General features: G+C 41.2%; 1 protein-coding gene across 4 annotated transcripts; it reads right to left on the bottom strand.

Annotated features, from left to right (window-relative positions):
- Positions 1-267: 267 nt before the first annotated feature.
- Positions 268-11,540, bottom strand: LOC120112320 (coatomer subunit beta'-2-like). Of its 4 annotated transcripts, XM_039131285.1 has the most exons (8): positions 9,668-10,130; positions 8,729-8,790; positions 8,430-8,626; positions 8,198-8,291; positions 7,902-8,008; positions 6,691-6,823; positions 3,083-4,157; positions 268-2,893 (listed from the first exon to the last, which is right to left on the bottom strand). In XM_039131285.1, the coding sequence occupies exons 4-7, from the start codon at positions 8,264-8,266 to the stop codon at positions 4,011-4,013; spliced, it is 456 nt and encodes a 151-aa protein (XP_038987213.1). In that variant the 5' UTR covers positions 8,267-8,291; positions 8,430-8,626; positions 8,729-8,790; positions 9,668-10,130; the 3' UTR covers positions 268-2,893; positions 3,083-4,010. The 4 variants fall into 4 exon arrangements, with proteins under 4 accessions (XP_038987213.1, XP_038987212.1, XP_038987211.1 ...); XM_039131284.1 differs by lacking the exon at positions 8,729-8,790 and having other exon boundaries at positions 9,668-10,124; XM_039131283.1 differs by lacking the exons at positions 268-2,893; positions 3,083-4,157; positions 6,691-6,823; positions 7,902-8,008; positions 8,198-8,291 and having other exon boundaries at positions 8,511-8,626; positions 9,668-11,540.
- Between the last annotated feature and the right edge of the window lie 2,234 nt (positions 11,541-13,774).

Here is a 13,774-nt window from a genome sequence, read left to right as displayed (position 1 = left end):
TGACAAGCGAAAGCTGGCATGCTTATACTCCGCGGGAAGAGACCTACCGCCGCGCGTCAGTCGTGCCGCGTCGAGGCATAGGCTCCCGACGGAGCACGCCAATGAGGCGATGAGCTTTGTACCCCCAAAAAAAGAAAAAGAAAATAAAGCCGATCAGCTGGCTGGTTCGGCCCAGCCAATAGTTAATGATAGGCAGTATGGAAGGATGTCTTGCGAGTTTTGGAAGCCCAGTATATCATTCTGAAAGAAAACTCAGCAGAGATGGTGAAGTGGATTCTGCAGAAAAGGCTGAGGACCTTCGACCATTCATTTTTAGAGGAAGTTAGACGATTATTGCAAGAATGTATTGTTTTTCAGGTTGGCCATGTGTTTCGGAAGACGAAAAGAGCTGTTGACTGAGTTGCCTTCTTTGCTGCTCATCATTTTAGAGAAATTTTTTGGACCCGTTGTGTATCTATCCCTCCACTGTTATGGAATATTTTGTTTCTTGACTTTGTAAGCAATGTTCATGCGAGATTAGTATGAGCAGCTAGAGATTCTATATATAAAAGATTTTTCCAACATTGCCTCTCAAATTATGAGCCCAAGATGTTGAATGAATTTGGCTTCTGCGCTGACATATTGAACTATGTTTTCTTCAATGAAAGCACCACACGCGCGCGCGCACACACAAAAGGTCAATGGTAAGAACCATCTCTATCCGTTTACGCATTATGCCACCGGAGAGAGTGAGAGCGTGGATATAATCAGCTTCATCGCCCTGCAGCAGCAAATCTGATAAAAAAAGAAAAAGGAAAAAAATCGCCAAGACGATTGTGACAAATAAAAGTTTAGAACGCATAAGCGAATCGTGCCTGATACTGGGATGTCCTCGGCCGGTATGAGTGACGGACCCACTTGGTAGTGTCGACAGCTTTCGCCTGGCAATGAAACTACGAGGGAAATCATAGCCACCCTCCAAAGTCTTTGGTATTTGCAAGTAACCGCGTTCAAAAAAATTTTGATAGCTAAAAAAAAGCTGTGGTTTCTATTCCGTATGTTCTCTATTTCTACATATAATTTATTTCCTTTGGAAGTCATCGTCCTTTATTTTTTTTTCCTAGATTAATTTTGATAGTAGCTTTCAAAATAAAGGAGAATCGAATGAAGCAAGCTTTATCATTAGAAACGATAGCACTGTGCTGATTGTAGCAGTGGTGTTAGTTTATTTGATACTACAATTCATATAATAGAATTGCGTGTTGCATAGAAAGGTTTAAAATACACATTGAACATTCTAAAGGCTTTTCATATTATACTTGAAGGTGACTTTTGATAATTGTTAGGTAGCTATCTAATTTACCATCTTCATACACTAGTTTCCATCATTATTAGAAAATAGAGGCTAGACTAATAGATTATGAGGTGATATATGTCTATAGAAAAACTAATGGTATTACAAATTGAATGACAATATATGTAACGGCTCATAGGGAAACTATTTTATGAATTGCTACATTAGATATTTTATGAATTGCCACATGCAGGGCATTAATTAACCTCGACAGCCCATTCTGAGGCTAATCAGAATAATAGCCGCCAAGCAACTATGTTCTCGACAATGCCAAAAATGGCTTCAAAATATTGATAGTTTAAACAGAGATTTTGGGTCAGCTGAGCTATAGCTTGTACCAATATACCATATGTTATGAGATATTCCTATACAAAATAATGTCCAAATATTGATATGGTAACCAATATAATATTGATATATCAAAGTTTATCAGCTGAGATCTCGGCCAACATACCAGTTTATTTGCCAAGATATTGTGCCAAACAATATCAATGGATATTCTGTGATATTTCACGCCTTCCTATTTTGCCCCAATTTCCTTATGAGATCTTGCCCATCATGGCCTTATGAAGTTGGCCAAGATTTCCAGAGTCGACAGATTTCACAATCATTTTTATTTTCAACTATTTTTGATTTTTAAAACACATATCAATGCTGTTAAATAGCTGATAATTGTCCAATTCTATTTTATGAACCAAGTTGCCTGAAAATCTTGATCAGTCCGTGAATGTCCTTATTGTCCACAGCTTTAGCAGCAAAATTGGTGAAGTCAGGGAGGATTAGTATAAGCAGTCTGAACTTAGGCCTCCCTGACCCTAAAAAACGGAAGAGGGGCTCTGCATTTCCCACACCTCCACAAGTTCGGCTGAAAAAAAAAACCCAGTATCTCAGCTTTAAAATACCTTAACAATGAACATGAAAGACCGGCTCTTGATGATGCAAGATTTCTTGGCCAACCCACTCCAACGCTAGCATAAATTTATGGTATTTAACATAAGTTTTTTAAATTTTGTTGGCTGTTTTTATAGTCGTCAGGTGTAAGCCGCCGATGTACCCAAAAAAAAATAAAATATCATAGTTCTTTTGCCCCGGATCTCTCTTGGGGTAAGCAGTGCACAACAAAAGCTCACATGCTCGTACGGATGGAATTGGACGAGGTCAGGTTTCTATGCAACTTGGGTCCGATTCACAAAAAAAAAAAAAAAAATCAGGCTTCAAGTGGACTCCAACATAATTTTTTTCTTTTATAATTCCTGCCCAAGCCCAAATCCAAGGTCACTCGGATGGCTGATTAGATTAGTATTTGGCCCAAAAAAAGGGCGAGAGAGATCACGTGGAAGAGAGAGGACGGGAGAGGGAGAGGGGGGAGGCGAGAGAGAGGGAGGAGGAGAGTGAATAGAGAGATTGGATATAGGAGAGAGAAGGGAGAGGGGAGTGGGAGAGAGCAAAGAGAAGAGAGAGTGAGAATGAGAGAGAGAAAGTAAACAAAGATTTCTGATAATACACCAATCAGCAAAATAACTATTCATACCGACCAGAGATTTCTGTTCGGCCAAGGACCTGCAATGAATGACGAGACGGTCAAAGGATGTTTACCAAAATGGGTTCCTCTTAGCAACCTAAACACAGTAAAAACTTAAGACTACATGGACTTTACTTATCAAAGTGTAAGGCTCAAAAACATCACAGCAATCAATAAAACCTGAGAAGTAAAGAATAAAGCTTTCGATAATAAAGTAGTCGACTCACCAGGAAAAAACAACCGGGGTTTGTCTTGTATGCTCCTTACAGAGTAAGCTCTACCAATTCAACAAACAAAATGCGGTCAGGCTGGAAAGGTAGGGATTCACCAAAATAAAACATGTCACAGGAAAAGAAATATAAGAGATTTATAAGTCCCTATAATTCTGCATTAGTGTCTTTCACAAGTAAAATGAAACATCGGTATCATAGTGACATGATATCTTCAAGACAATCTCATCTTATTGCACCATTCTAAGTACCCACTCAAATAGGTAATTGTATCATGCTGATGACTTAGGGGAAAAGCTGATTATGAGTAGTTGGGAGAAGGCTGGATGGTAATAGATTGACCATGTAGATGAAAAACAATCCAGTTAATATTTGACAATAGAGACTGTCGTGTTCCAGCTATATAAATTATATAGCAATAGTGGAACCCTATTATGTTCCCCCCATATTAACACAGCAAAACAAAAACATATGCTTCCAACATTTACAAATAAGTGCACACAAAAATCATGATTATTTCAGGCCAAAAGAATATTACATGAAAATGAGAAACCAATTCTGCAACGCTACTTGTCAACAGCAATTCAAGACTAACATCAAACAATAAGGGATATCAAATATGACCATGCCATGTATGTCACTTTTTAAACCTAATCAACCACCACCTGCATATTTTCAAAGTGGAGGCAGTTTGGGTCTCTCTTTGGATAGTCTTTCATTATCCAGTTGCAGCTTTGACAAGAGGCCCCAGTCCAGCCTTTTCATGGACCCAATTCTTTAATACTACCCGTACTATAACTAAAGAAAGCCACAATGCTAGAGAGACTAGAGAGAGTACGTTAAGAGAACATACACATTATGAGAAAAGATTGATTGATCACCATAGGACAAAACTTGGATTTCACACTTGTCAAGCCAACTGCTCTTAGGCTGATGGAGTTTGTTCAATATTTTTAACCAACTCTTCTTCACCCTCATTCCCATTGATGAGGATTGCACTATCTGTAGAATCATCGGCATCAGCTTCGACAGCTTCTACATGGCCATCCTCTTCTATATTCTCATCCATTACCTATATATGCACCTCATTAAATTATAATATGAAGAAGTAAATAGTAGAATATGATGAGAGCCAAGAGAAAGGCATCAAGCAAGTAAAAAGCGAATAAATAGCATTAATAAAGCAACATGCTATATAAAATGATAATATAACTAATGGGTTCGACTTTTATGGATCTTTATTGTGCCATTCATTTTGAAATATAGAAGTCAATTCAACTCAACTAAGCCTTAATCTCAAACTAGTTGGGCTCAGCTACATGAATCATTTTTCTTCATTCGCTCAGTTTAGGGTCATACTTTTTGAGAGATGCTATAATATCAAATCCTTGCTACTTTATTCCAAGTTATTTTTGGCCTATCTCTACCTCTCTTTCCTTCTACATGTATCAAATCACTCCATACTAGTGCATCCCTTTTCTCAATTTATCCTCAATTGGTACTATCTTCACGGTTTCACTTTTTTACAAATAACTTTATTTCTTATTCTAACTTTTTTTTGCATAATCACACATCCATCTCAATATTTTCATTTCGGTCATACTCATCTTCTGCACATATTATTTTTTAACTACATAACATTCCGCTCAATAGAGCATAGCTAGTCACATGGCTGTCCTATAAAATATTTTCTTCAACTGGACAGGTATCCTACAATTATATAATATCCTAAATGCACTTCTCTATTCTATCCAAGCTGCTTTAATCCTATGGATGACATCATCTTCAATCTTCTATTACTTATGTATAATCAATCCTAAATACCAAAAATGATCACTCTTAGAAATTTCATGATCCTCAATTTGCACACCCCCTTCATCTCTAGTTCTAATTTTACTGAAATTACATTCCATATATTCCATATTGGTCCTAGTTAACCTAAAATCCTTGGATTCAATTCACGCCTCCATAATTCCAATTTATGGTTAATCACGACCTTACTTTCATCTACTAAAACTATATTATCTGCAGATAGCATTCATCGAGGAATAGCATCCTAAATATGCCTATTAAGCTCATCCATAATTGGCACAAAAATGTGAGGACTTGGAATAGATCTATGGTGGAAACCTATTGTGATTGGAAATTACTACTATTACCACCACGAGTTCTCACACTAGTAACCATTCCATCTACTTCCTCGATCACATTAATATATCTAATGGGAATTCCTTTTCTTTCTAACATCCACCATAAAACTTCCCGAGTGACTCTATCATACGCCTTCTCTAAATCAACAAAAATCATATAAAGATCTTCTCCCTTTTCTCTATAACTTTTTCATTAACCTCAAAAAAAAAAAAAAAAAAAAAAACTTCCATAGTTGACTTTCATGGCATAAAACTAAAATGGTTTTTTGATATTTTTGTGTCACATCTCATCTATGCTCAATCACCCTCTCCCAAAGTTTCATAGTATGGCTCATAAGTTTAATACCACGATAATTAGAATAATTTTGAATATCACCTTTAAATCTTATAATCATTTAAAAATATAGAAGATGGTTATTGTTTTTGTCTTCAGCTGAAGCTTTAGCTGTACTCAGTTTTAATCATGATTCACTACCCAAGTTCATAACACCCTGTATCGACACCAAATCGGGGGTACCAGCATGATAGTGGTATAGGGTTCGGTGCCAAGATACAAACCTTGGTTTTAATGCTTATGAACAGATGTCATGAATAAAATAAAATGATGTATAAAATTGTAACATAACTAATAAGCCCTGTGACAACAATTTGCATTGGATTTTACGAATCCTTACTATATCCTTCATTTTGAAATATAGAAGATGGTTATTACTTTTCTATCTTCAGCTGAAGCTTTGGCTATACTTAGTTTCAACGCGAACTAGTTATGTCCCTAGGCAACTTTTAGAACTTCCATGTAAAGCAGAATGAAAACCTTTCAAGTTCTTCATAGACAACAAAATCTTGCCTCCCTTTCTGATACCCTAGGGAGCAACATCTCTAGACCATCACAATAGACATGCTGAAATTCAGCAAATTGAATGTCGGAAGAGTTTCATAAAGTAACCAAATATGGAATATTGGTGATGTTAACACCATTCTAGCAAATTTGCTCATCTCTCAAGTACAGCAACTAGTTCCTTAACCATCTAACCATGCCCTTTTATGCTAGATGAACTCCATAGAAGAGTCATCTCTTAGCATTGCCATTCTTGAAACATCATTGTATTGACATTCTTGAAACATCATTGCTAATACTACAACGTGCATTAAAGAACTATGGTCATTGTTTTGGTAATAACAGATATTTTTGTGCTAGAAGTTCGTCAAGGTCCTATCTTAGATGTGAACGTTGAGTGACGACTAATGCATTAATTAAGCAGCGAATATCATTTTAGAAAAACCACATCAACACATATTTGTTTCCACCTTATGATAGGAATTCTAATTCAGCTAACACATCAACACATTTTTCCTTTCACCTTACTCTAAGAATTCTAATTTAGCTAACTTAAAAGACTAGTGCACTATGCTGAGGGGCAAAAAAAGAAAAAAACATCTATAAGCAGAACATACCTCATGGCCAGAATCTCCATTTGCAAGTGGCAAATTCCCTTCATCTACTCGCATGACTTTGAATGCTTCCACAAGATTGATCTTTGACTTTTCAGCATAGCTTAGATATTCCTTAGCAGGAGGATAATCACCCCTGTGGTAATGACACAACCAATCAATACCAAGCAACAGACATATTCTCAATAATTTCCAGAAACTGACTATCTCCCTGAGAATTAATTTCCATCGACTACCTATACTTTAGAAAGAAATTGAAAGAATTGTAGTCCTTATATGGTTCAATTTGATTTTTATTAAAATTCGTACTAGTATATGTACTCTGCTTGCAATTGACAACCCCAAGTGAAAGCATGGATCAGCACATAATGATAATTTTCTAAATACTAATCACTGATACACACACATGCACAGCATTTTGTCATACAAAACTAATGGTAATAAGAATTTTGACAACTATCCCGGATATGCTTGGATGCTAGAGAGCTTGGTAATTTGTTTACAGATTAAACCATAAACTAAACAAGGACAATAATTATTCAATGAGAATTTGGATGTGTTTTGTGCGCAACTTGGTTGTGAGTTGCCTTTGCCCTGACTTGTCTCATAGCATGAATGATCATCCCTCCAACTAATCAGAACCTCAGCAAACAACTAACAGAGTAGCTACGGTTTGGATTCTTCAAGAAGAGACCTAGAATGGAAAACAGGCAAAGAAACTAAAGAGTGGAAACAAAAAATCCTGCCTGAAACAGAATGCAAATGATGTAGGAAATGTGTAAACAGAGGTTATGTTCCTCAAAGTTCTGCAAGCAAATTAGTGAACAGAAAAACTTTTGATCCTAGCTATGCCATCTTAAATGCAGAGTTGTCCCAAGTTCCCATAAATACAAAAATAACATATGTTCCTAAGATAAAATGGCAGAGCTTCAAATTAAAAAAATGCAACTACAGGTCGTGAGAATATATTTACAGATCACGTAAATAACATGCGACACATCTGTAAAAGAATCAAATGACATAAGTGCCTGCCATAAAGAGTGGAATTGCTGACTTCTATAATTGGTCATACTCATCTTTAGATGCAAAAGAATGCCTATGGAAGGGAATATTATAAAACAAATGCATGCATACTTAAACTGAACAAGCTAAAGAAAGACATTAGAAGAAGAGAAATAAAGAAAAGAACAAGCAGTTATCAAGTTAGAAGGCACCTGTCATGGGCAAGATTAGACCCGATGGCAAGAGCAACCTGCCAGTCCTCAAATAGATTTGGGTACTCTTCAGGATCAGCCAAAGACTCAGCAGCTTTCTGATTGACCTTCAGATATATAAGGATAATCACAATCAAGAAAACAAATTGTAGCAGGTTTAACAAAACCTGTGCAAACTAAGTCATATATCAAATAAAGAATGACAAAATATTAAGGTTTCTAAACCAACATGCAATTTCAGGAACCCATTGCATACAACCAAAAATAACAGCTTGAGAAAGTGAAAAAGAAGGAACCTTGCTCAGATCATTTTTCCAAATTGCAACAATCTCAGAGACTTTGCTTGGCAGGTAGGATCGTGCCATTAATGCTGCTTCAGGAAAACGATTGCTGCAAAAGAATTTATGATAATAGTAATAGATATATCTCTATAGGGAATACAGTTTTGTTGAATGTCCAAAATATTATATCAAAGTACAATGACATGAGGAACTTGTAATTGAAATACAGAATATAATGCAACATTACCTCTCAACCAATAGCTGAAGGCACTATTCCAATCTGCCTAGCAAAAATAGACAAAGGAATGAAACATTGTTTTTCCCTTGCTCTTTAGCAAGATATGCAAGTTTGGTTATTCCATTGGCATCACCAAGAGCAGAGTAAAGAAGCAATAATCCACTCAAATCCATTGCACGTGACAAACATTCCTCAGCCAGCTCTAACTGCCAAAAAAATAAAGAAAGAATCACCTAAGAATGGAAAATGCAAAAAATCAACCTTGTCAACCTGAATAACTATTTAACACATAAAGACATGATGCATACTAGCAGGGACATCTCCAGCAAGTTGAGGATGATAACAATCCAAGTAGTAGAATTCAGAATTTCTGCTAGAAAAACAAAGTTTTTTGTTTTATCATTATGAAACAGAATACAGGAAATACAAGTGTCATTTGATGACCAATATTGAGCAGCAATACAGTTTTATCATGTGGAAATACCAATTCAATCTATTAATTTTGACTGGAAACCTGCTTTGATATATGTAAAAGATATATAAAGTCAATTAACCTAAAATACAGCCATTTCTTATTCTTACTGCATTTCAATTGGATGCTCAAAAACGATAGGAAAAAAGGCATTACGCTATGGTTTAACTTCCATGGCAACCAGATACTATATAGACATCAGCAATTAATTTCCCATAATATGATTCCTTGAGGCTGAAAAACTGCCACAACTGACTAGCATTGCTAGCATAAGCTCATACACACTACATGTGCCTCTCGTCAAAGGATTAGGATCATGTAGTAGAAGGCATGCTGCCACTCTGTTTGAATACACATACAGGTGGCTTTCAGATGATCATAAACATGACCGATTCACTGTCATTACAGGTGGGACACCTTTGAATATTATGGCCCATGGGGCACCTATTCAGCATGTGGGTGACAGCATGCCATTTTCCCTTAGGGCAAACAAACCTATTTCTCTGCCTCCAGCTAACTAAGATTAGCAGGAAAAATTGTGTCCGTTTTGAGGGAAAACATAGAAGGGCTAGTGTATGATGTGCACAAGACTGTACATCCTGAAATTACACAATCTGCTACCCTGCCTCTTGCTAGTTAGAGCAGGGATACAAAGTCCTTTTCAATTTTTCTGTGTTCACAGCTGATATAAAATTACTAGTATTAGCAAAATGATCCATTTAGCAATTTCTAAACTAATTACTTCATGTCTAGAAAATTCATATGAAATTCTTACTTTCTATAATACATTCATATACTTGTGCATGTCTTTAGCATCATCCAGACTTCATAACAAATACATAGCAAAATACAACCGCCGCATCACTGTTGCCTTGACCCATTGCACCACAGTCGGATGATCCACCGCCGCCCTGCCAGTGGCCCCCCTGCATGCTGCCCGGTCACCATCGCCACCGCCTCCATCGCTGCCACCCTCCTGGGTCGTTAGTCCCAGGGGGGCTCGGACCGGCTGAGCCACTGCCGCACCTTCTCCTGACATCGCTGATCCACCTGCGTCCAACCCTACCTCCGAACGACCCTCCGACTCATCTTGGTGGGTGAAGGGGGGACCCACCACCTCCCGGCCCGCTGGTGCCTCAACCTCTTCACCTGGCCCCGGCCCAATCCCGTGCATGCTAGGCACTAGTGGCACGTTGGTCTCCATGCCAAAGCCCCCTACGGCAGGGCTACAGTCCTGGGCTAGCGGGCCGCCCGCATCAGGCGCGCTCTTCGCCTCCCGAGCTGTGGACGCCGAGGCCCCTGCACCAAACCAGAATAGGGCTCCCGGCTCTGCTCCAGATCCACTTTGCGGGCCGCCTACACCAGGCGCCTGAGGCCTGCCCAATAGCCAGCCCATCTCTTGGCCCAGAGAGGCCATAGTCCCTGCATGTGGCCCGTCCACCGCGCCAACCCAAAATGCCCAAGCTCGCCGTGGGGTTGCAGCCCATCCGTGCTATGCGCACGGGCCATGCCCACGCCATCCACAGATAGGGCCTGGCCTGCATCACCGGCCCGCCCCTGAGCGCCATGACGGTGATACGGGGCTTCTGGGCCGCTTTTTGTATTGGCCCAGGCCTACATCCACTATACGGACCTCTGGGATGCCCTGCAGCCCAATCTGCTCAGATGCCCCCTTCCCTTCCGCCGAGTCGACCCGGCCTACAAGCGGGTTGAAAGCCGAGCCAACTCGGCTTCCTCCTCGCGGAGGCCCTGACCCGGGGTCGCCGTTTCCCTCCGTCGTTGAGACCTTCGATGGCGAGCGCTGGTGAGCCACCTTCGCCGATTTTTGCCAACCTTCCGTGTCCAGTGGGGGCTCGGGGAAGCTCGATCGAGCCACTGATGAGAGCGGCCGAGCCGAAGATGACTCAGGCGCGGCCTCAGTCGTCTTCCTCGGCCGCGGCGGCCCTTTCGCTGGTCTTGACGGCCGGATCCGCGTCGCCACCAGCCAGGGGCCGTAGAACGGCTTACGGGCCACCTCCTCGGGGCTCGCCTCCTGCGTACTAGGGTCATTCCCCGTTTCAACCGACATTGGCCCTTGCCAGAACCTCTCCTCCTCCGTTTGCTCCAGCGCCGGGAAGCGGCACGCCACCTTCAGGTGCCCAATCCTCCCGCACCGGAAGCAAATGTCCGGCACGTTTTCATAAACGAAGGGCTGCCACCGCACCCTCGTCTTCCCTTGAATCTGAACGCCGGGAAGGAGTGGCTCGGTGGCATCAATCGCCACCTTCACCCGGGCGAAACCCATCGCCCGCCGTTGCTCTGTCACCCCATCGAGCGCGATCGGCCGCCCCGCCATAGCCGCGATTCGGAGGATGGTTGTGGCAGCCCAATACTCCGGCGGCAGCCGGGGAAGCCGGAGCCACACCACCGCCGTCTTCACGGCGTCCTCGCCTGGCACAAAATCGGGCTTCCATGGATCCATGGCGAGGAGCTGACCCGCCACCACCCACGGACCCCCGGAGAGAGCCCGATCCCGATCCGCCGTCGTCCGGAACCTCAGGGCCAGGTGGTCGTCGGCGAGAGGCACCGCCACCACCTCCCCTGCCATCTTCCCACGGGCAGCCACGTCCTTGGCCACCCCGTCGGCCGGGACCCGGCGACCAAGGCTGCGGACCACTACCGACAACCCTTCCCAATCCCGGCGCGAGGCTTCTATAGGCTCCTCCGGCAGCTCCAGTACCGTCGAGAACCGACGGGAGAGCCGTTCCACCTCCGCATCCGTGGGCCTGTGGGTCACCCAGGGCCCTGGTCTCGCCCGAGCCCCGGAGCCCTCCCCGCGCACCGGTTGCGCGAGGCCATCGCCCTTGCCAGCCCCCGCAGCCGTCTTCCCCGAGGTCGTCTTCCCCTCCAAAGGAGCCTTTCGCTCCATCGCCGCCGCGCACAGTTTTTGACACAACCGGTTAGAGGGAGCTAACTAGCCGTTAAGCAGAGAAACACCGCCGTCTTCCCTGATCAATTTTCAGTTTTAAAGAAAAGAACTCAGCAAATAGAACTTAGCTGATCTTTGCCTCCTCGAAGAACCCGCCGGCGAGAGCTAGCCGTTGGAGCACGGCTTCGCCACAGATCCTCTCTCCTCAACTAGCCGTTGGAGCTGCTTTTTCTCCGGAGTTCGGTGCAAAAAATGGAGATCATCGAGGAATTTATCACTCTTCCAAACCTAGGCTACAATCATACCCCAATCCAATCCAACTTATTTGATCCAAATAAGCCTTCCACTTCAGTCCATGTCAAATTAAATCTTTGGATCGAAATTGTCTTGTCTCGAGAAATGGGATCTAAGCTAATGGGATTCCAATTTAAACCTGCCTCCAAAAGATTGGTCTGGCTTTTTCGACTCAAACCTTGCTGAGCTGAAACATCTCTAATCCAGATTCAGCTCCAATAAAATGGGGTCCTGAGTTTTCATATCACGACACCATTCTCATCAACTTAGGAGGCGTTTGGTAACCCCAACAGGATCACCACGGTGATCTAAGATCCCCAGTGATCCAAATGCTGGAATGATTTGATCAACGGTGATCTAAAATCAATGTATTTGATAGGTCCAGTGATTAAAAATCTCCGAATATCCATAAATAACTTGTTTGATATGGTACGGAGATCGAAGATCACTGACTACATAATACTACAAATATCCTTAATATATCTTAGATGGATTTTTTATATATTTTTAATTCTCATGAATTAAAAATGTAAGTCAATATACTAATTCGTATAATAGCTCCATAATTTTATCACATTTTCTACTTTTAGTAGCCCTTATCATATATTTATTAATCATATAAAATATAGATAATAAAATATTAATATATTTATCAATATATTAATTATTAATATATTCTATAAAAATATATTTATTACTCCTATAAATTATTAATCTTATAAAAATATGTTATTTTTCATTATAGAATTAATATTTTTATTTATACTTATAATAGATTTTTTTAATACTAATAATTATTTTGATTAGAAAAATAAAGTAAATAGGAGTAATATAGTAATATATTAAATATTTTCATTATATAAATATAAAATATAATACTATATTTCTACTAGAATTTAAAATTATTCTTCAATAATAATAGGATAATAATATGATTAGTAATATATTATAATATAATATATATCATTAATATAATATATAATATCAACATATTATGTCAAAAAAATTGATATATCAATATACCATCAATATATTATGTCAATGTTTTATATATATATATATATATATATATATATATATATATATATGTTGCTGGTGGTCCAAACCGAGAACGATTGGCACTGCGGTGTGAACGGGGTTCCGTCTGAGTTGTCTTGGTTGGTGTTGGTTGCGCTCCACCTTCCGCCAAGAAACCTGCAAACAAGCCTTGCACCACCACCGGGGTGGTGATGGCCCTCCGACGGTCAAGTCAGAGGAGATTGGAGGAGGAGGAGAGGTGATAATCGCAAGTAAGAGAGTGCTCTGGGAGATATTGCTCACCTCCCCCCTTTCTCCCCCCAGCCGCATATATACCTGGCTGGGGGGTCTCTCAGGGGGGTTCGTTATCGTGGGGCACGATGGTGTGGCCACTGACATGGCCGTTACAGGGCGTCGTGGAGCAGCACCGGGTACGGCCACGTCAGGGCATAGTGGGGCTCCGCTTTGTACGGCTGATGCAGGAGATCGTGGAGCAGCATCGGATACAGCCGTTGCAGGGAGTAGTGGAGCAGGAGGCCGCGGCGTGCCTCTGGGGAATAGCCTGTCGTTATCAAGAGATCTCCGACCCGGGGTCGGAGCGCTGGATCAAAGGGCAGCCGACTCGGGGTCGGGCTGCGGAGCCGAGGATATCCGACTCGGGGT

Source organism: Phoenix dactylifera, chromosome 11 (genome assembly GCF_009389715.1).
Source record: "Phoenix dactylifera cultivar Barhee BC4 chromosome 11, palm_55x_up_171113_PBpolish2nd_filt_p, whole genome shotgun sequence".
In the NCBI taxonomy this organism is placed as follows: Eukaryota; Viridiplantae; Streptophyta; class Magnoliopsida; order Arecales; family Arecaceae; genus Phoenix; species Phoenix dactylifera.
Note: the sequence above shows the minus strand (reverse complement) of the source record. Positions and strands in the feature narration are given on the sequence as shown.